Source organism: Liolophura sinensis, chromosome 6, assembly GCF_032854445.1.
Source record: "Liolophura sinensis isolate JHLJ2023 chromosome 6, CUHK_Ljap_v2, whole genome shotgun sequence".
Taxonomy (NCBI): Eukaryota; Metazoa; Mollusca; class Polyplacophora; order Chitonida; family Chitonidae; genus Liolophura; species Liolophura sinensis.
This window is the reverse complement of record NC_088300.1, coordinates 944,791-968,889: the sequence shown is the minus strand read 5'-3', so window position 1 is coordinate 968,889 and position 24,099 is coordinate 944,791. Positions and strand designations below refer to the sequence as shown.

General features: G+C 42.7%; 1 protein-coding gene across 1 annotated transcript in view; it reads left to right on the top strand.

Annotated features, from left to right (window-relative positions):
• LOC135469352 (uncharacterized) overlaps nucleotides 1-23,004 on the top strand; it is a 44,955-nt gene extending 21,951 nt beyond the window's left edge. The window contains exons 13-19 of the mRNA XM_064747981.1: nucleotides 273-317; nucleotides 533-655; nucleotides 6,900-6,999; nucleotides 12,740-12,841; nucleotides 15,623-15,715; nucleotides 19,276-20,936; nucleotides 21,769-23,004. Coding sequence (XP_064604051.1) covers nucleotides 273-317; nucleotides 533-655; nucleotides 6,900-6,999; nucleotides 12,740-12,841; nucleotides 15,623-15,715; nucleotides 19,276-20,936; nucleotides 21,769-21,792 — 2,148 coding nt within the window. The 3' untranslated portion in view covers nucleotides 21,793-23,004. The remainder of the gene's footprint in view (nucleotides 1-272; nucleotides 318-532; nucleotides 656-6,899; nucleotides 7,000-12,739; nucleotides 12,842-15,622; nucleotides 15,716-19,275; nucleotides 20,937-21,768) is intronic.
• Nucleotides 23,005-24,099: the final 1,095 nt, after the last annotated feature.

The following is a 24,099-nucleotide window of genomic DNA, read 5'->3' as shown; positions in this document are numbered from 1 at the left end:
ATGTGCTGGTTTATGTGTTGTAGGTGATGTTTGGTTTACAGTTTGGTCAGGAGAGTTGTGGGTTGTACTCTGTATTGTATGTGCTGGTTTATGTGTTGCAGGGAATGTTTGGTTTACAGTTTGGTCAGGAGAAAGGCCTGTGATCTGTGGGTTGTACACTGTATTGTATGTGCTGGTTTATGTGTTGCAAGTGATGTTTGGTTTACAGTTTTGTCAGGAGATAGACCTGTGGGTTGTACACTGTACTGTATGTGCTGGTTTGTGTGTTGCAGGTGATGTTTGGTTTACAGTTTGGTCAGGAGATAGACCTGTGGTCTGTGGGTTGTACACTGTATTGTATGTGCTGGTTTATGTGTTGCAGGGAATGTTTGGTTTACAGTTTGGTCAGGAGAAAGGCCTGTGATCTGTGGGTTGTACACTATATTGTATATGCTGGTTTATGTGTTGCAAGTGATGTTTGGTTTACAGTTTTGTCAGGAGATAGACCTGTGGGTTGTACACTGTACTGTATGTGCTGGTTTGTGTGTTGCAGGTGATGTTTGGTTTACAGTTTGGTCAGGAGATAGACCTGTGGTCTGTGGGTTGTATACTGGCAGAGCTCTTCCTGGGCAGACCACTGTTCTACGGTGCAACCAAAGAGGAAGTCCTGCAGAAGGTGGGTGTATGCATATAATCACCAAATGCATTGTATATTTACTGAATAACCTTCCAAAATCCAAACACCCCAAATATTAATGGATGCAACAATGCAACAATGGGCATTTGGCCCCCTACAATATGTATAATCTGTATGGTGAGTGGGTGAACAGTACAACACCACATCTTCCTCTGTCTTAGGAATAAATCTCACCTCATGGTAAGCCCAGAATGGCATGCGGGTGATGATATGCATTTTGTATTCTGCGGTCACGTGAATGTGTCGTAGGTTATGTTCCAATATCGCCATCAAATTAAAAGATGTGGACAAAGAAATTACTTTTAAAATACAACTATATGCCATTAATTTTCCATAAGCGACAATGTTAACGTTTAGTGCTGTAGCTCAGCCCCAAACATTCCGTGGCCAATAAGCTATGATGCGTACCTCGCCTTTGAGAAAGAAGCCATGAAAGCTTGACATAGGTTGACCGTCAAAATCTGGACCTTTCTCTGCGGGCAAAAGGGCGGGGTGCCTAGCAACGCCAAAGGGGACGTCACTCGCAGCCTCATCACCACCTGTCTCCTTGTGTCCTCTCTCCCAGAATTTCAAACTTTCATCAGTAAAACCCATACCTCTCCAAAGCTTTGACAGTTTCCATCATTTTAATACCAAGCATGCACCTGTACACCAAAAACGGCAAGCTGTCAGCAAGACAAAACTTTACACCCTAAAATACACAGAATTACATTCGTCCCTCCTGAAAAACAGAACTTGTAATGGGTGTCTGTGTTTGTATTGTTATGCATCCCACATCAGACAAAATACTTGTGTTAACTGAGCAATGCAAGTCACTTGGGAGACTGATATTGTATATATGTATCCTACAGCAAATGCAATATGCTCATTTTAACTAGGTTATCTCCCTTCATTGTGGCATTTGGATGTGAAAACAGTGATGTCGCAGCAGCGATTTGCAAATACATCAGCCTTCTTCTCTGAATTGATAGGTCTTTTGCAGGATAAATTTGTTACATGGTTACTCATTGACTGTGTGCAGATAGAGATGGTGTCAGTAAGCTTTGAAAATGTGATGAGACATTATTTCATGTACTTGTATTACTCTGGGACCTGCCTTCTGAAGCTGGGATCATGTCAAGTTCTGATTACATGTATGCCATGAGTAAATCACATGGAAGCTGCTTGTGGTGGCATGGCACATATTGTCGTGTAGTTTTATTTCCATGAACAGTGCACTGGTTGGTTCTTTGAATATCAGCATAAATCAGAGTATGTTTTTGGGCTGTCACGTTCATGTACCTGTGTAGTGCTAAGCGCAGAATACTTTGGAATGGTTGTACAAATTAAGTACAGGCGACCTTTGACTTACAGCTCTGTAAAGACATATGCAATGCAGCTGTTTTAAAATGTTTTTATGAAAACAGTGATTTTGTAGTAGATTGTAAAAGGCTGAACAATAGTTAACAAGTTCTTAAAGGTCAGATAACCAGTCACAGAACAGCTGTTACTACTATAAGCTGTGTCGAGAGTTGGTTAGGACTTGTGGTCCAGGGCTTTTGCTCTTGACTTAATGACATTTGGGTTCGACAGCTGCGTAGAGCGTCCGCTTCAGGATCAGTAGATCCATGGTCACTCTTGGGTCACACCTAAGACCTTAAAACAGAAGAAGCTGTAACTTCCTCACCTGGCCTTCAGCATTAAGGGGATAGTGCAATGACTGGTTGACCCCTATCAGGATAATGGCTCAGGCAGGGCGATTTACTTGCCTTTGGAAAGCCATCTCATTGAAGCCGCATGAGATAGAATAGCGGTGAAATCCGTCCTGCAGCAAGGAGGCACATTACATACACTCTAAGGGTTCCTTTGTCGTCATATGACTGAAAAAGTATAAGCATGACGTTAAACCCCAAGCACTTGCATAATACGTGCATACGATAGGTATGTTGCAGTATGTCGGCATACTTAGCATGGATTTTAATACCTGACGAAGTGATAAATGTCAACTAAGCAAATCAATAAGTCAACATGTATGTAGGTAATGGAACTTAGAACAGCTGGGTTCTGTGTTATTGGCAAGGGCTACTTTTGAAGAAATCTTGAATGAAAAATGAGCACTCGTTTAAACTTATCGCCTTTGATTCATTTTTTCTTACGCTAAAACGAATGAAGTCTATACCATTTGTTTTTGTATTTTGGATATGGAGGTGAGAAAAGTGAAGAAAAGATGCAGGCTCTGTGGGGAGGCCCCTTAACCTGCTTGATGGATGTGCAGTGTAGATGTACTTGTGATACTCCACCCAAAGGGGACTTGGTTTGTTCTGAGGGACCATTGAATGATTTTAATACTCGTATTGCTTGTAGCATAAATTCTCCTTCAGTTGGAAATGGTTGACTGGACACTTTATAATTAGAAACAAAATTTATTTATTTCTGTCAAAATATTCATTACATGTATGTGATACTGTGAATGGTTGAACATCTATATGTGTGTTAGATGTTACACATGGCATTGTAAGCAGCTTTTGTGGGTGGATTTAATCTCTCTTTCTTAATCCCAGTGCAATGGACAACATTTTTTAATGATCCAGGCATCCCAAAAATTTCACAATAAGAATTCTTAACAGATGGTATTTTGCACCCACAGTCTTTGCAGGTAACAGATTTTCTGAACACAGTAAATACTGCCTGTGTGCGGGTAACAGATATTCTGAAAACAGTAAATGCTGCCTGTGTGTGGGTAACAGATATTCTGAAAACAGTAAATGCTGCCTGTGTGTGGGTAACAGATATTCTGAAAACAGTAAATGCTGCCTGTGTGCGGGTAACAGATATTCTGAAAACAGTAAATGCTGCCTGTGTGTGGGTAACAGATATTCTGAAAACAGTAAATGCTGCCTGTGTGTGGGTAACAGATATTCTGAAAACAGTAAATGCTGCCTGTGTGAGGGTAACAGATATTCTGAAAACAGCAAATGCTACCTTTGTGTGGGTAACATATATTCTGAAAACAGTAAATGCTGCCTGTGTGAGGGTAACAGATATTCTGAAAACAGCAAATGCTACCTTTGTGTGGGTAACAGATATTCTGAAAACAGTAAATGCTGCCTGTGTGTGGGTAACAGATATTCTGAAAACAGTAAATGCTGCCTGTGTGAGGGTAACAGATTTTCTGAACACAGTAAATACTGCCTGTGTGTGGGTAACAGATATTCTGAAAACAGCAAATGCTGCCTTTGTGTGGGTAACAGATATTCTGAAAACAGTAAATGCTGCCTGTGTGAGGGTAACAGATATTCTGATAACAGTAAATGCTGCCTGTGTGCGGGTAACAGATATTCTGAAAACAGTAAATGCTGCCTGTGTGAGGGTAACAGATATTCTGAATACAGCAGATGCTGGCTGTATGCGACTAACAGATTCTTCTGAACACAGCAAATGTAGATGCTGCCTGTGTATGGCAAACAGATATTCTGAACACAGCAAATACAGATGCTGTCTGTGTATGGCAAGCAGATATTCTGAAAACAGCAGATGCTGCCTGTGTGCGGGTAACAGATATTCTGAATACAGCAAATGCTACCTGTGTGCAGGTAACAGATATTTTGAATACAGCAGGTGCTCCCTGTGTGCAGGTAACAGATATTTTGAATACAGCAGATGCTGGCTCTGTGCGGCTAACAGATATTCTGAATGCAGCAATGCTGGCTGTTTGCAGGTAACAGATATTCGGAATGCAGCAGATGCTGCCTGTATGCGGCTAACAGATATTCTGAATGCAGCAATGCTGGCTGTTTGCAGGTAACATATATTCCGAATACAGCAGATGCTGCCAGTATGCGGCTAACAGATATTTTGAATACAGCAAATGCTGCCTGTGTGTGGGTAACAGATATTCTGAAAACAGTAAATGCTGCCTGTGTGTGGGTAACAGATATTCTGAAAACAGTAAATGCTGCCTGTGTGCGGGTAACAGATATTCTGAAAACAGTAAATGCTGCCTGTGTGTGGGTAACAGATATTCTGAAAACAGTAAATGCTGCCTGTGTGTGGGTAACAGATATTCTGAACACAGCAAATGCTGCCTGTGTGTGGGTAACAGATATTCTGAATACAGCAAATGCTGCCTGTGTGCAGGTAACAGATATTCTGAACACAGCAAATGCTGCCTGTGTGTGGGTAACACATATTCTGAATACAGCAGATGCTGCCTGTGTGTGGGTAACATATATTCTGAATACAGCAAATGCTGCCTGTTTGCAGGTAACATATATTCTGAACACAGCAAATGCTGCCTGTGTGTGGGTAACAGATATTCTGAACACAGCAAATGCTTCTGGTGTGCAGATAACAGATATTCTGGATTACTTAAGACCAGGATCTAAACATTCTATTTTAGGTAGCAAGTGTTGGTCATGTTGGTTAGCTGGGTTTTAACCCCAGGGCAGGTGTGCAGAGTAACTGAAATAAAACTCCATCTGTCATGAAATACAGACCACAGTCCAGACTTATTGACTCAAAATGTTTTAAAACAGCTCTTTAAGTACATGTAGGTTGGGCAGTTATAATTAAGACCAAGAGGATTAGAGAGTTATGTGATTACCTGTACAAGCCTACCTGTTCAACCTCATGACTATGTCAACAACACAAGGGGAGAACTGATACAACCTCGTGACTATGTCAACTCCACAAGGGCATGAACTGATACAAGCTCATGACTATATCAACACAACAAGGGCATGAACTGATACAACCTCATGACTATGTCAACAACACAAGGGTATGAACTGGTACAACCTCATGACCATGTCAACACGACAAGGGGGAGAACTGATACAACCTCATGACTGTCAACAACACAAGGGCGAGAACTGATACAACCTCATGACCATATCAACACGACAAGGGCATGAACTGATACAACCTCATGACTGTGTCAACAACACAAGGGGGAGAACTGATACAACCTCATGACTATGTCAACAACACAAGGGCGAGAACTGATACAACCTCATGACTATGTCCACACCACAAGGGGGAAAACTGATACAAACTCATGACTGTCAACACCACAAGAGGGAGAACTGATACAAGCTCATGACTATGTCAACACCACAAGGGGAGAACTGATACAACCTCATGACTATGTCAACACGACAAGGGGTAGAACTGATACAACCTCATGACTGTCAACACAACAAGGGGGAGAACTGATACAACCTCATGACTATGTCAACACCACAAGGTGGAGAACTGATACAACCTCATGACTATGTCAACACCACAAGGGAAAGAACTGATACAACCTCATGGCTATGTCAACACCACAAAGATGAGAACTGATACAACCTCGTGACTATGTTAACAACACAAGGGGGAGAACTGATACAACCTCATGACTGTCAGCACCACAAGGGAGAGAACTGATACAGCCTCATGACTGTGTCAACAACACTTGGGGGAGAACTGATGCAAACTCATGACTATGTCAACACCGCAAGGGCATGAACTGATACATTCTCATGACTGTCAACACCACAAGGTGGAGAACTGATACAACCTCAAGACTATATCAACATAACAAGGGCAAGATCTGATACAACCTCATGACTATGTCCACATGACAAGGGGGAGAACTGGTACAAACTCATGACTACGTTAACACCACAAGGTGGAGAACTGATACAACCTCATGACTGTGTCAACACCACAAGGGGGAGAAGTGATACAACCTCATGACTGTGTCAACAACACAAGGGGGAGAACTGATACAACCTCATGACAAATGTACATGGCCGTTTTATGATAAGGATATCAAAATGACGACAAACAAACAGGGAAAGAGGTGTGATTTGGTTCTGCATGTGTGATAATCATTGTGACCAGTATCTGCTGAATGCTCACTAGATTTGTTTGGGGAGTTGGTTTGGCAAACTGCAGCACTTTTGAAATACACAACATATGTATAGGGCCTACATTGGCCTTCTCAATTACTCAGTCAGTCAAAAGAGGAATTATCTTTACATAATTTATTTACATTTATTGTGTTAAGCTGCGAGAGTTACTGCTGAGTATCATATTTTCTAGAGTATCCCTGAGCTTTCAGTCAGGATGTTTGTCAGGTACCCAGGGAAGTTCACTGGTTTACTGCAGGTATCCCTGTTTTTTTCACTGATAAACCTGATTGCTGTCATAGACGCGAACATTTCTTGAGTCATGTTTGGATGGTTGTTTTCTGTCTCAGATGGTACATTTACTGGGACCTGTGCCTAGGTCTCTGGTACAGAGAGGGAAGTTCTACTCCAGTCTGGACATGTTCACCTTCTCAGGCCTGCAGCCCGATGGTAAGATTTAACACAGCGGGTGAAAACTACAAAGATATATGTCTGGTAACAGGTTCATGGACAACCACACACAACATGTTTACAAGTTGTTATAACCATACACAGCATGTTTACAAGGTGTTATAACCAGACAACATGTTTACAAGGTGTTATAACCAGACAACATGTTTACAAGTTGTTATAACCACACACAGCATGCTTACAAGTTGTTATAACCACACACAGCATACTTACAAGTTGTTATAAACACACAGAGCATGTTTACAAATTGTTATAACCACACACAGCATGTTTACAAATTGTTATAACCACACACAGCATGTTTTCAAGTTGTTATAACCACCCATGGCATGCTTACAAGTTGTTATAAACACACACAGCATGTTTACAAGTTGTTATAACCACACACAGCATGCTTACAAGTTGTTATAAACACACACAGCATGTTTACAAGTTGTTATAACCACACACAGCATGTTTACAAGTTGTTATAACCACACACAGCATGCTTACAAGTTGTTATAAACACACACAGCATGTTTACAAGTTGTTATAACCACACACAGAATGTTTGCAAGGTGTTATAACCACACACAGCATGTTTACGAGGTGTTATAACCACAGCATGTTTGCACCGCGTTTATGAATAGTTAGATCTACATTCACCATGTTTATAGATAGTTAGAACTATGTACCGCGTGTTTATAGACAGATACAACTACATACACTGTGTTTATAGATAGTTACAACTACATACACTGTGTTTATAGACAGATAGAACTACATACACTGTGTTTATAGATAGTTACAACTACATACACTGTGTTTATAGACAGATAGAACTACATACACTGTGTTTATAGATAGTTAAAACTACTTACAACTATATACACTGTGTTTACATAAAGTTAAAACTACTTACAACTACATACAATGTGTTTACAAATAGTTGGAACTACTAACATCGTGTGTACAGATAGAACCACATACACTGTGTTTATAGATAGTTAAAACTACTTACAACTACATACACTGTGTTTACATATAGTTAAAACTACTTACAACTACATACAATGTGTTTACAGATAGTTGGAACTACTAACATCGTGTGTACAGATAGAACCACATACACTGTGTTTACAGATAGTTAAAACTACTTACAACTACATACAATGTGTTTACAGATAGTTGGAACTACTAACATCGTGTGTACAGATAGAACCACATACACTCTGTTTACAGATAGTTAAAACTACTTACAACCACATACACTCTGTTTACATATAGTTAAAACTACTTACAACCACATACACTGTGTTCATAGATAGTTAGAACTTCATAGACCGTCCGTAAGTGGGAAGGTCTGCCAGCAACCTGCGGATGGTCGTGGGTTTCCCTCGGGGTGTGCCCGGTTTCCACCCACCATAATGCTGGCCGCCGTCGTATAAGTGAAATATTCTTGAGTACGGCGTAAAACACCAATCAAATAAATAAATAAAATCATAGACCGTGTTTATAGATAATGAGAACTACATACACCATGTTTATAGATAGTTAGAACCACATGCACCGTGTTTACAGATAGTTAGAACCACATGCACCGTATGTACAGATAGTGAGAACAACATACATCCTGGTTTACATATAGTGAGAACTACATGCACCATGTTTACAGATAGTGAGAACTACATACACCGTGTGTACAGATAGTGAGAAGGACATACCTCCCGGTTTACATATAGTGAGAACTACATGCACCATGTTTACATATAGTGAGAACTACATGCACTGTGTTTACAGATAGTGAGAAGGACATACCTCCCGGTTTACATATAGTGAGAACTACATGCACCATGTTTACATATAGTGAGAACTACATACACCGTGTGTACAGATAGTGAGAACTACATGCACCGTGTTTACAGATAGTTAGAACTACATGCACCGTGTTTACGGATAGTTAGAACTACATGCCCCGTGTTTACAGATAATGAGAACAACATACATCCTTGTTTACATATAGTGAGAACAGCATACATCATGGTTTACATATAGTGAGAACTACATGCACCATGTTTACATATAGTGAGAACTACATACGCCGTGTGTACAGATAGTGAGAACGACATGCACCATGTTTACAGATAGTTAGAACTACATACACTGTGTTTACAGATAGTTAGAACTACATGCCCCGTGTTTACAGATAATGAGAACAACATACATCCTTGTTTACATATAGTGAGAACAGCATACATCATGGTTTACATATAGTGAGAACTACATGCACCATGTTTACATATAGTGAGAACTACATACACCGTGTGTACAGATAGTGAGAACTACATGCACCGTGTTTACAGATAGTTAGAACTACATACACTGTGTTTACAGATAGTTAGAACTACTTATGCCGTGTTGCCAGGCTGGAAGAACCAGGTACGCCTTGTATAAGGGTTGTTAAAAGCATAAACACCATGTTTAGAGACTGTCTCTGTGGCCTACTGGTTAGAGCATCTGCACTAATATTGGAAGATCTGAGATAGTACTTGTTGCTGTCTTGCTGCGTGCTCAGCACTGAGAGGCTAGAGTGAGGAAACCGGACAGGTTGCCCGATGTTAGTATAGTGTCTAGGTGGGGTGTAATGTCTGCTCTGGTTGGTATGATGCTTCAGTATAGTGTCTAGGTGGGGTGTAATGTCTGCTCTGGTTGGTATGACGCTTCAGTGTAGTGTCTAGCTGGGGGTGTAATGTCTGCTCTGGTTGGTATGATGCTTCAGTATAGTGTCTAGGTGGGGGTGTAATGTGTGCTCTGGTTGGTATCATGCTTCAGTATAGTGTCTAGGTGGGGGTGTAATGTGTGCTCTGGTTGGTATGATGCTTCAGTGTAGTGTCTAGGTGGGGTGTAATGTGTGCTCTGGTTGGTATGATGCTTCAGTGTAGTGTCTAGGTGGGGCGTAATGTGTGCTCTGGTTGGTATCATGCTTCAGTATAGTGTGTAGGTGGGGTGTGATGTCTGCTCTGGTTGGTATCATGCTTCAGTATAGTGTGTATGTGGGGTGTAATGTCTGCTCTGGTTGGTATGATGCTTCAGTGTAGTGTCTAGGTGGGGTGTAATGTCTGCTCTGGTTGGTATCATGCTTCAGTATAGTGTGTAGGTGGGGTGTAATGTCTGCTCTGGTTGGTATCATGCTTCAGTGTAGTGTCTAGGTGGGGTGTAATGTGTGCTCTGGTTGGTATGATGCTTCAGTGTAGTGTCTATGTGGGGTGTAATGTGTGCTCTGGTTGGTATGACGCTTCAGTGTAGTGTCTAGGTGGGGTGTAATGTCTGCTCTGGTTGGTATGATGCTTCAGTGTAGTGTCTAGGTGGGGTGTAATGTCTGCTGTGGTTCATATGACGCTTCAGTGTAGTGTCTAGGTGGGGTGTAATGTGTGCTCTGGTTCGTATGACGCTTCAGTGTAGTGTCTAGGTGGGGGTGTAATGTCTGCTCTGGTTGGTATGATGCTTCAGTGTAGTGTCTAGCTTGGGGTGTAATGTGTGCTCTGGTTGGTATCGTGCTTCAGTATAGTGTGTAGGTGGGGTGTAATGTGTGCTCTGGTTGGTATGATGCTTCAGTGTAGTGTCTAGGTGGGGGTGTAATGTGTGCTCTGGTTGGTATGATGCTTCAGTATAGTGTGTAGGTTGGGTGTAATGTGTGCTCTGGTTGGTATCATGCTTCAGTATAGTGTGTAGGTGGGGTGTAATGTGTGCTCTGGTTGGTATGATGCTTCAGTGTAGTGTGTAGGTGGGGTGTAATGTGTGCTCTGGTTGGTATGATGCTTCAGTGTAGTGTCTAGCTGGGGGTGTAATGTGTGCTCTGGTTGGTATAACGCTTCAGTGTAGTGTCTAGGTGGGGTGTAATGTGTGCTCTGGTTGGTATGATGCTTCAGTGTAGTGTCTAGGTGGGGTGTAATGTCTGCTGTGGTTCATATGACGCTTCAGTGTAGTGTCTAGCTTGGGGTGTAATGTCTGCTCTGGTTGGTATAACGCTTCAGTGTAGTGTCTAGGTGGGGTGTAATGTCTGCTCTGGTTGATATGATGCTTCAGTGTAGTGTCTAGGTGGGGGTGTAATGTGTGCTCTGGTTGGTATGATGCTTCAGTGTAGTGTCTAGGTGGGGGTGTAATGTGTGCTCTGGTTGGTATCATGCTTCAGTATAGTGTCTGTGGGGGTGTAATGTCTGCTCTGGTTGATATGACGCTTCATTATAGTGTCTAGGTGGGGTGTAATGTCTGCTCTGGTTGGTATGATGCTTCAGTGTAGTGTCTATGTGGGGCGTAATGTCTGCTCTGGTTGGTATGATGCTTCAGTGTAGTGTCTAGGTGGGGTGTAATGTCTGCTCTGTTTGGTGTGATGCTTCAGTATCATACATACACTGTGTGTGTGTCGGATGTGGTTGGTATGATGCTTCAGTATAGTGTCTGTGGGGGTGTAATGTGTGCTCTGGTTGGTATGATGCTTCAGTATAGTATGTAGGTGGGGTGTAATGTCTGCTCTGGTTGGTATCATGCTTCAGTATAGTGTGTAGGTGGGGTGTAATGTCTGCTCTGGTTGGTATGATGCTTCAGTGTAGTGTCTGTGGGGGTGTACTGTGTCCTGTGGTTGGTATGATGCTTCAGTATAGTCTCTCGATGGGGTCTAATGGTGGCTGGTTTGTATGATGCTTCAGTGTAGTGTCTAGGTGGGGTGTAATGTCTGCTCTGGTTCGTATGACGCTTCAGTATAGTGTCTAGGTGGGGGTGTAATGTCTGCTCTGGTATGACGCTTCATTATAGTGTCTGTGGGGTGTAATGTCTGCTCTGGTTGGTATGATGCTTCAGTGTAGTGTCTAGGTGGGGTGTAATGTCCGCTGTGGTTTGTATGATGCTTCAGTAGTGGCAGTGCATTGGCGGCATGGACTCACAAGAAGAGACAGTAAACGTACACACCCCTAATGATTCGTCTTCGTCATATTCTTAAGTATGACGTAAAACCCCAGCATATGTGTGCATACATTAGATGGTTGTTATAACTACCTACACCATATTAGTAGATAGAGAATACAAACATCATGTTTACAGCTTGAAAGAATTACATGCAATACACCATTTTTGTAGGTTGTTACAAACTTACATGCACTTTATAAGTGCATTAGGGGGTGAGAACTGCATACACCATTCTCAGGGGGAACTGTAATTACATATACCTGTAGATGTACGATGCTGTGAGATCGAGAAAGCTGTTACGAAATCAACGCAATAGGGCAGTTTTGAGTTTGAAGCCTTTTATCAAGTCCTGCTGTACCATGTAACGTATAAGAAATTTCAGAATTAGATATACTATAAAATGGGAGTCTGAAGAAAGTTTTACAAAACGTTTTTGAAAGTAATTTGGAGAAAAGTGAGGAGCTGAGTGTTTGTGAGGTCAGTGAGATTCTGAAGAAAACACGTGTCATTTGTGCCTCCAGAACATGGTGAGACGGGTAATCGGTGAATTAATATCAACAGAAGTTGTCTAGCATTTTTGACAAGTCACATGATCTAGAAGGACTTTCATTACCTCTTGTGAAGAAAGGGTTTGATCTCAAAGCTACCCCATTCAATGGTATTTTCAACCACAGTGTAATTCAGCAAATTTAGAATGTTCTCATAGAATGTATTTTGAATTCAAAACACTGCCCTTTTTCCTGATGAACTGATATCACTTGGTTGTTTTGCCTTTCAGCCACAAATGACCTGAGATTACTCTTGAAAACTGGTAAAATACAAAAGTGCACCAATTATGCCTTTGCCAGTTTCCTCTCTCAGATTCTTCGCTACGATCCGGGTAAGGAGGCTTGTTTTAGTTTCTTCGTTTCTACCGGGTTTCCTCCCACCGTAATGCTGGTCGCCGTCTACTAAGTGAAATATTCCTGGGATGGCGTAAAACACCAATCAAATAAATAAATAAACCTTTTCTTCATTTTACATTGTATTTATGTGTAGCTTCAGTGTGGGTGGCGCAGTACTGTATATGTATCATCAGTCAGTGGTGGGGTTTGGGTCGGTGGTGGCTGTGGTGCAGTACTGTATATGTATCATCAGTCAGGGGTGGGGTTTGGGTGGGTGGTGGCTGTGGTGCAGTACTGTATATGTATCATCGGTCAGTGGTGGAGTTTGGGTCGGTGGTGGTGGTGGTGGTGCAGCACTGTATATGTATCATCAGTCAGGGGTGGAGTTTGGGTGGGTGGTGGTGGTGGTGCAGTACTGTATATGTATCATCAGTCAGTGGTGGGGTTTGGGTCGGTGGTGGTGGTGGTGCAGTGCTATATATGTATCATCAGTCAGTGGTGGAGTTTGGGTCGGTGGTGGCTGTGGTGCAGTACTGTATATGTATCGTCAGTCAGTGGTGGAGTTTGGGTCGGTGGTGGTGGTGGTGCAGTACTGTATATGTATCATCAGTCAGGGGTGGAGTTTGGGTCGGTGGTGGTGGTGGTGCAGTACTGTATATGTATCAGTCAGTGGTGGAGTTTGGGTCGGTGGTGGTGGTGGTGCAGTACTGTGTATGTATCATCAGTCAGTGGTGGAGTTTGGGTCGGTGGTGGTGGTGGTGCAGTACTGTATATGTATCATCAGTCAGTGGTGGAGTTTGGGTCGGTGGTGGTGGTTGGTGCAGTGCTATATATGTATCATCAGTCAGTGGTGGAGTTTGGGTCGGTGGTGGCTGTGTTGCAGTACTGTATATGTATCATCAGTCATTGGTGGGGTTTGGGTCAGTGGTGGCTGTTGTGCAGTACTGTATATGTATCATCAGTCAGTGGTGGCTGTGGTGCAGTACTGTGTATGTATCATCAGTCAGTGGTGGAGTTTGGGTGGGTGGTGGTGGTGGTGCAGTACTGTATATGTATCATCAGTCAGTGGTGGGGTTTGGGTCGGTGGTGGCTGTGGTGCAGTACTGTATATGTATCATTGGTCAGTGGTGGAGTTTGGGTCGGTGGTGGCTGTGGTGCAGTACTGTATATGTATCATTAGTCAGTGGTGGAGTTTGGGTCGGTGGTGGCTGTGGTGCAGTACTGTATATGTATCATCAGTCAGTGGTGGAGTTTGGGTCGGTGGTGGCTGTGGTGCAGTACTGTATATGTATCATCAGTCAGTGGTGGGGTTTGGGTCGGTGGTGGCTGTGGTGCAGTACTGTATATGTATCATCAGTCAGTGGTGGGGTTTGGGTCGGTGGTGGCTGTGGTGCAGTACTGTATATGTATCATCAGTCAGTGGTGGGGTTTGGGTCGGTGGTGGCTGTGGTGCAGTACTGTATATGTATCATCAGTCAGTGGTGGAGTTTGGGTCGGTGGTGGCTGTGGTGCAGTACTGTATATGTATCATCAGTCAGTGGTGGGGTTTGGGTCGGTGGTGGCTGTGGTGCAGTACTGTATATGTATCATCAGTCAGGGGTGGAGTTTGGGTCAGTGGTGGCTGTGGTGCAGTACTGTATATGTATCATCAGTCAGTGGTGGAGTTTGGGTCGATGGTGGTGCTGTGCTGTATATGTATCGTCAGTCATTGGTGGAGTTTGGGTCGGTGGTGGTGGTGTGCAGCAGTGTATACTGTATGTGTTCGTAAATGAAGTGTCTGTCTGGGTGATGGTGTATATCATAGATGTATGTAGTGTCTGTCTGGGTGATGTTGTATAGATGTATGTAGTGTCTGTCTGGGTGATGTTGTGTAGATGTATGTAGTGTCTGTCTGGGTGATGGTGTATATCATAGATGTATGTAGTGTTTGTCTGGGTGATGTTGTATAGATGTATGTAGTGTCTGTCTGGGTGATGGTGTATATCATAGATGTATGTAGTGTCTGTCTGGGTGATGTTGTATAGATGTATGTAGTGTCTGTCTGGGTGATGTTGTATATCATAGATGTATGTAGTGTCTGTCTGGGTGATGTATCGATGTATGTAATGTCTATCTGGGTGATGTATGTCAAAGATGTATGTAGTGTCTGTCTGGGAGATGTTGTATTTCATAGATGTATGTAGTGTCTGTCTGGGTGATGTTGTATATCATGGATGTATGTAGTGTTTGTCTGGGTGATGTTGTATAGATGTATGTAGTGTCTGTCTTGGTGATGTATAGATGTATGTAGTGTCTGTCTGGGAGATGTTGTATTTCATAGATGTATGTAGTGTCTGTCTGGGTGATGTTGTATTTCATAGATGCTTGTAGTGTCTGTCTGGGTGATGTTGTATTTCATAGATATATGTAGTGTCTGTCTGGGTGATGTTGTATAGATGTATGTAGTGTCTGTCTTGGTGATGTTGTATGTAGTGTCAGCCGTCCAGTGTAGACTTGTGTGTACTGGCTGATTCTAGTGAATTTCTTTGTTCTCCTAAAGCTTATAATAAATAATAGCTTGTATTTCAAATTTTTATAATGATCGGCTGGCTATTGGTGGTAATATTAGTAAGGTTGTATTACCTGTTGACATACAATCCTTTTTTTTGATTATGAGCATTTTGCACATACTTACAAAGGTGATCTTTTTGATGCTGATTCAAGTTATTCTCTATTTTTTTGCCAGTTTTTTCCAGTTTGTGATTGTACATCCATGTCTGTGTGCTACTCTGTTACAGATGAGCGCTTGTCCCCATGCGAAGCTGCTTGTCATCCGTTCCTGGCCCAGGAAATGAGCCTAGCCTACCTGATATCAACCTCTTCCCACAATGGTACAGCTTCTCTACACACTCACACACCTGATCCCAGCCTCTACCCACAATGGTACAGTCTCACCACATGCTCACACATCTGATCACAACCTCTTCCCACAATGGTACAGCTTCTCCACATGCTCACACATCTGATCCCAGCCTCTACCCACAATGGTACAGTCTCACCACATGCTCACACATCTGATCCCAGCCTCTACCCACAATGGTACAGCTTCTCCACATGCTCACACATCTGATCCCAGCCTCTACCCACAATGGTACAGTCTCACCACATGCTCACACATCTAATCCCAGCCTCTACCCACAATGGTACACTTCTCCACACACCCACACATCTGATCCCAGTCTCTACCCACAATGGTACAGCTTCTCCACATGCTCACACATCTGAACCCAGTCTCTACCCACAATGGTACAGCTTCTCCACACACTCACACATCTGATCCCAGCCTCTACCCACAATGGTACAGTCTCACCACATGCTCACACATCTGATCCCAGCCTCTACCCACAATGGTACAGCTTCTCCACATGCTCACACATGAGATCCCAGCCTCTACCCACAATGGTACAGTCTCACCACATGCTCACACATCTAATCCCAGCCTCTACCCACAATGGTACACTTCTCCACACACCCACACATCTGATCCCAGTCTCTACCCACAATGGTACAGTCTCACTACATGCTCACATATCTGATCCCAACCTCTACCCACAATGGTACAGCTTCTCCACATGCTCACACATCTGATCCCAGCCTCTACCCACAATGGTACAGTCTCACCACATGCTCACACATCTAATCCCAGCCTCTACCCACAATGGTACACTTCTCCACACACTCACACATCTGATCCCAGCCTCTACCCACAATGGTACAGCTTCTCCACATGCTCACACATCTGATCACAACCTCTACACACAATGGTACAGCTTCTCCACACACTCACACATCTGATCCCAGTCTCTACCCACAATGGTACAACTTCTCCACACACTCACACATCTGATCCCAACCTCTATCCACAATGGTACAGCTTCTCCACACACCCACACATCTGATTCCAGCCTCTATCCATAATGGTACAGTCTCACCACACACTCACACATCTGATCCCAGCCTCTACCCACAATGGTACAGCTTCTCCACATGCTCACACATCTGATCCCAACCTCTACCCACAATGGTACAGCTTCTCCACATGCTCACACATCTGATCCCAGCCTGTACCCACAATGGTACATTTCTCTACACACCCACACATCTGATCCCAGTCTCTACCCACAATGGTACAGTCTCACTACATGCTCACATATCTGATCACAACCTCTACCCACAATGGTACAGCTTCTCCACATGCTCACACATCTGATCACAACCTCTACACACAATGGTACAGCTTCTCCACACACCCACACATCTGATCCCAGCCTCTATCCATAATGGTACAGCCTCACCACATACGTCCACATCTGATCCCAGCCTGTACACACAATGGTACAGCTTCTCCACAGACTTGCATAACTGATCCCAGCCTCTAAGCACGATGGTACAATCACCACACACTCACACATCTGATCCCAACCTCTATCCACAATGGTACAGCTTCTCCACACTCTCACACATCTGATCCCAGTCTCTACCGACAATGGTACAGCTTCTCCACACACTCACACATCTGATCCCAACCTCTACCCACAAAGGTACAGCTTCTCCACACACCCACACATCTGATTCCAGCGTCTATCCATAATGGTACAGTCTCACCACACACTCAAACATCTGATCCCAGCCTCTACCCACAATGGTACAGTCTCACCACACACTCACACATCTGATCACACCCTCTGCCCACAATGGTACAGCTTCTCCAGACACTCACACTTCTAATTACACCCTCTACCCACAATGGTACAGTCTCACCACATGCTCACACATCTGATCCCAGCCTCTACCCACAGTGGTGCAGTTTTACTACATACTCACACATCTGATCGCAGCCTCTACACAATGGTACAGTCTCACCACATACACATCTGATCCCAGCCTCTACCCACAATGGTACAACTTCTCCACACACCCACACATCTGATCCCAACCTCTACCCACAATGGTACAGTCTCACCACATGCTCACACATCTGATCCCAGTCTCTACCCACAATGGTACAGCTTCTCCACACACTTACACATCTGATCCCAGCCTGTACACACAATGGTACAGTCTCACCACATGCTCACACATCTGATCCCAGCCTCTACACACAATGGTACAACTTCTCTACACACTCACACATCTGATTCCAGCCTCTACCCACAATGGTACAGTCTCACCACATGCTCATACATCTGATCCCAGCCTCTACCCACAATGGTACAGACTCTCCACACGCTCACACATCTAATCCCAGCCTCCACCCGCAATGGTACACTTCTCCACACACTCACACATGAGATCCCAGCCTCTGTCCACAATGGTACAGTCTCACCACACACTCGCACATCAGATCCCAGCCTGTACCCACAGTGGTACAGCCTAACCACACACTCCCACATCTGATCCCAGCCTCTACCCACAATGGTACAGTCTCACCAGGTACTCACACATGAGATCCCAGCCTCTACCCACAATGGTACAGTCATCACACACTCACACATCAGATCCCAGCCTCTACCCACACCGGTACAGCCTACACAGAGTCAGAATTACACAAAGTTAGAATTACACAGAGTCAGAATGTCACAGAGTCAGAATTACACAGTCAAAATTACACAGAATCAGAATTACACAAAGTCAGAATTACACAGAGTCAGAATTACACAAAGTTAGAATTACACAAAGTCAGAATTACACAGAGTCAGAATATCACAGAGTCAGAATTACACAGAGTCAGAATTACACAGTCAAAATTACACAGAATCAGAATTACACAGAGTCAGAATTACACAGTCAGAATTACACAGAGTCAGAATTACACAGTCAGAATTACACAAAGTTAGAATTACACAGAGTCAGAATTACACAGAGTCAGAATTACACAGAATCAGAATTACACAAAGTCAGAATTACACAGAGTCAGAATTACACAAAGTTAGAATTACACAGAGTCAGAATTACACAGTCAAAATTACACAGAATCAGAATTACACAGAGTCAGAATTACACAGTCAGAATTACACAGAGTCAGAATTACACAGTCAGAATTACACAAAGTTAGAATTACACAGAGTCAGAATTACACAGAGTCAGAATTACACAGAGTCAGAATTACACAAAGTAATTTGTGACTGAATTGTTTTCAACACCAAGGCTGTTTAGAATGATCTGCATGAAAATAGGAATGTATAACTGATTTATCCAAAATCACTCTGGCTTTGATGTTCTTAGAAAATTGTAAAACTGTTTATACCCATTTGACCAGGTGGTTTGACTGTGTGGTAAAACTTCTTGGTCATGTGTACAGTTAGCATAGATGATGATCTACCTGCTGTCTGAATATTGTACGTGCTGATGTCTAAACCTTAAACAATTTTTGGGTTATCTCTTTTTTCAGCACCTTCAGATGAAAAGTGTGGTTATCCTTCAGTCTTAGTTTCTAAGAAATCCTATTCCTACAAGCCACATATTGATAAAGACATTCTTAGGGGTCACCCATCCAGCTTGGACCTACTTTATATGGGCACATCTTTACCTGGGCGTGGAGACAGTGGTGGGAAGAAACGTCGTGTTGCAAAGGTTCCACCTTTAGGGTTCCAGGCCTGTCAGATCAGTACGACCAAATCAGCAGACTCAAGATCAGGTGACGCTAATCCCAGAGTTCGGGATGGTCCATCAGACTCGACATCAGGAGAAGCTAGTCCCAGAGTTCAGGATGGTCCATCAGACTCGACATCAGGAGAAGCTAGTCCCAGAGTTCAGGATGGTCCATCAGACTCGACATCAGGAGAAGCTAGTCCCAGAGTTCGGGATGGTCCATCAGACTCAACATCAGGAGAAGCTAGTCCCAGAGTTCAAGATCGTCCAGCTGGTGCTAAAGATAGACAGTGTCCAGTTAAAGTTGATGGACGCAAAGCCCAGGCCAGAACTACTAAAAGCGCTAAGAGGCAGAAAAGATTTGAATCTTCAGGGAAAATGACTTCATGTGAAGTAAAAGTTAAGAAATCCTGTTATGCGAAAGAACAAGTTTCTATAAAGTATACTTATGAACCTACACAATCTTCTTCCTTCCTCACAGAGGAGACGGGTAAATCTAGGAAAAGGATTGGAACAAAGGAGACGGGTAAATCCAGCAAAAGGATAGGAACAAATATACAGCCTGCCAGGAGGCCGGTATTAGAGCATCCTCGTAACACTACCAGGAAACAACTAGCATACAATCAGCCAGGACCAGTGTCCTCTCCAGTTACCTCACAACCACTGCCATGCTCCTCTCCAGTTACCTCACAACCACTGCCATGCTCCTCTCCAGTTACCTCACAGCCACTGCCATGCTTCTCCCCAGTTACCTCACAACCACTGCCATGCTCCTCAGTTGCTCTGAAATCTGAACCTGTCCAAGCACTTGTCATAAATGGTAGTTCAAATTCATACTCCTCATGCAGTGATGGACAGCCAGCTAGTTGCAAAAGCAAGTCCAAGGCAAGAATCATCTATTGGGGAAAGAAGAAACATTCAGAAAAATTTGGTAGAATTGCTGCTAAATTGGTAACATTAACACCAGAAAAGGCAACTGTTAACCATTGTGTGAAGAAATTTAGTTCTGAAGTGAGAACGTCCTCATTTAACAGTCGTGTAAAACAGGAAGTAATTCAAAGTCCAGATAAACCACAAAGAAGCACCTGTGAACTTGAGAATGCAAAACAATCATGTGACACCTTCAGTGTCAAATCTACATCTGCCAAGACAGGAAAGCATGATCAAACCTTGCACAGAGAATGGTCTGACCTAGAGAGAACTGCATTGCACAAGCCTGAAGGTGATCCACAGTACCATGGTTGTCAGAGTGACACAGATTTGTCAAGGCATTCACAGAGACTTGGGAAGTCTTCAGCTGTTAAATATTTAGGTGTCTCACTACAAAGAGAGGCTCAGAGGTTGAAGATCGTACAGAGGTCAGCAGTCAGAGGTGAAGGTGAAAATGGCAGAGGTCAGATTCAGACAGCAGTGGGGGACGAGGCTGGGCCAAGTAGTCCATTGTCAGATGACAGTGACGAGGTAGGCTCTGTAGACAATGATGTTTGTCAGAAATACATGTAGATGACGAGGGTCCACAGGTGGCCAGGTGGTTGGGATGGTTGCTTGTGTTTCATTTGTTTGATTTATGTGAAGTGAGTTTAATCCTAGCATTAGATAGGGGATTGTTTTACATCCCTTGCCTCCAATCTTCTTGGGAGCCACTTGTAGGGTCAGATAATTGGTTTTGCATTAAGATCACTTGACCTCCACCAATATTGAGCATTAGATGTACATTGAGCTTGCTCAGCAAGTGAGGGACACATGTGGGACATTTGTTTCTAGACACCATATGTATCACGTTCCTCCCCAAGTACTGCCATGATACAAGTCTAGTGTTCAACACTGATCAGTCTACCCCAGCTCCCAGGGGTCCATCAAAGAGATTTGAAATTTGGACTAGTTTTTATGACTTTGTGATGCCAGGGCCAGAGGCGTTAGTGACATTAAGCATTAGACCATGCTTGGGTGACCGTTTCCGCAGTTTTGTGTTTACTGAAGACCGCTTGTCATCAGCTAGTTTGGTGGGCATAGCTGTATGTCACTCTTGAAAAAGTTTGTAAGTAATTTCTCAAAGGTCAGTGATCTGCCAGTTTTACTCCTGTTTCCTTCATCCAGAGAACTGACCACCATCCCATGAATGAAGAATTATTGAGTATGACCTTACCAACATAAAAATAATCAGTTAAATGAAAGTTGTTATTAGTGTTTTCTCTCCAGTATTTTGTAAATGATTATTGTGAAGATTTTATAAGCGAATTCCCATCCTCATCTCCAATGTTTTTTTAATGAATTTGTGTCATTTCTATTTCAGGAAGTGTTATTAGTGAAATACTAAACATTTGAATGGCTGAACTCAAACCTGAACACTGGAAACGTGAAGATGTATTGGCATTGTGCCTCGCTTCTATGCATGTTTATTTCATAGTGTGCAGGGTGAGCAAAATAAATGCATTGTAAAGATTATAGCAATAATTATGTATAAAATGTGCCCGGAGAGTTTTTGCACAGGGATGGTTACAGGGTCCAGTTTTTGATCGCAGATGGTTACTCACTGCTCTGTATAAACATGTAGAATGCCGAACATGGAAAACTTTTTATTTCTATAAATGCACAAATGTTATTATTTTAGATAGCTCTGTGACTCAGGCAGCATTCAAACAGAATATGTTTAATTTGAAGGGTTTAATATAGGAATGGTAGTTTCCTAAATTTTAAGCACAGATGTGTACAATTTTAGGTGTAGTTTTCCTCAGCCAGGTGTATTGGTGATTGCTGACTCCTCAGCTTGCTCAGTGATTGTTACTGATATTCACATATTGGCTCTTTGTGTACCCATGGTGGTGTTGTTAATGATTTGATGAACTTTAAGATTTTTTCTATTAGCATTTCTCCAGAATTCTTAACTTATTGTTAAATTTGTCTTTTAAATGTAACAAATGGTGTAACTGTTTTTGCTATTTTTAACGAGCTGCTTAAAGGGTTTTAGTTTGGATATTTGTTTCCTGGAAGTATGAAACTTTTGTGAATCATCAGTCATGACAGAACTGTACTGACTCATGACAGAACTGTACTGAGTCATGATAGAACTGCACAGAGTCATGACTGAACTGCACTGAATCATGACAGAACTGCAGAAACCACACTGACTTTAGTCAAGCCAATTATCTTCCACAGAAAACAAAAAGAAGTATTGATGTACACAATAGCAATGTGTTTAGTTCCTTTATACCCAAGATAAATGTCTTTTTAAAGTTTTTTGTAAAAAACGTTTTAAATGAAATTGAGATCTCAGATTGTCCAGATAGGGATTACGATCGTTGAGTGCTCTTGACTTGGTTTTCTAAATGTATCTCTGTTCTGTAAGACTTACAGCTACCTGCCAGTTTCAGTGAGGAAGGAAAATCAAACATGGCCAATTTAACCTTGTAATTTTCAAGTGTAAGTTGAGTAAAGCGCCATTTTGTTAGGACAAAACCCTTTACACCATTTCTGTCCTCCAAGTACTTAGCAGCTAGAAATAAAATCAGGAAATATGTTCAGTGTTATCATTGTATACATGAACTTCAAGTTCAGACTTTTTTTTTTCTTTCTTTCTTTCTTTTGATTCATTAAACTCAATCATTTTTGAAACATAAGAAATGTTTTTCGAATGTCATATGGAACAGTTGATGGATGCCGTAAGTTTACGAGGTACATGTATATCCTGGCTTTAGTGAGAAATGACGGTAGCATCTGTGTTAGGAAAGCGAGACAAAGCAGATGGTAACTAGTGTTTCTTTAGAAATATATCCATCTTATTTGCCAAATCTGAAACTGCCTGATCAGCCACAATCACGAGAACGAAAACTCAGCGCGCTTGTGTTGTTTATTCAGGCAATTGGTTTTCAAGAATGAACATGTAAGCATTCGAATCCTGTGTAGTGGAATAGGTGGTATGTCGGACACGAGGGACAGAAATGAACGTGTAAGCATTCGAATCTTTTGTAGTGGAATAGGTGGTATGTCGGACACGAGGGACAGAAATGAACGTGTAAGCATTCGAATCCTGTGTAGTGGGATAGGTGGTATGTCGGACATGAGGGACAGAAATGAACGTGTAAGCATTCGAATCCTGTGTAGTGGGATAGGTGGTATGTCGGACACGAGGGACAGAAATGAACGTGTAAGCATTCGAATCCTGTGTAGTGGAATAGGTGGTATGTCGGACACGAGGGACAGAAATGAACGTGTAAGCATTCGAATCTTTTGTAGTGGGATAGGTGGTATGTTGGACACGAGGGACAGAAATGAAGGTGTAAGCATTCGAATCCTGTGTAGTGGGATAGGTGGTATGTCGGACACGAGGGACAGAAATGAACGTGTAAGCATTCGAATCCTGTGTAGTGGAATAGGTGGTATGTCGGACACGAGGGACAGAAATGAACGTGTAAGCATTCGAATCCTGTGTAGAGGGATAGGTGGTATGTCGGACACGAGGGACAGAAATGAACGTGTAAGCATTCGAATCCTGTGTAGTGGGATAGGTGGTATGTCGGACATGAGGGACAGAAATGAACGTGTAAGCATTCGAATCTTTTGTAGTGGAATAGGTGGTATGTCGGACACGAGGGACAGAAATGAACGTGTAAGCATTCGAATCCTG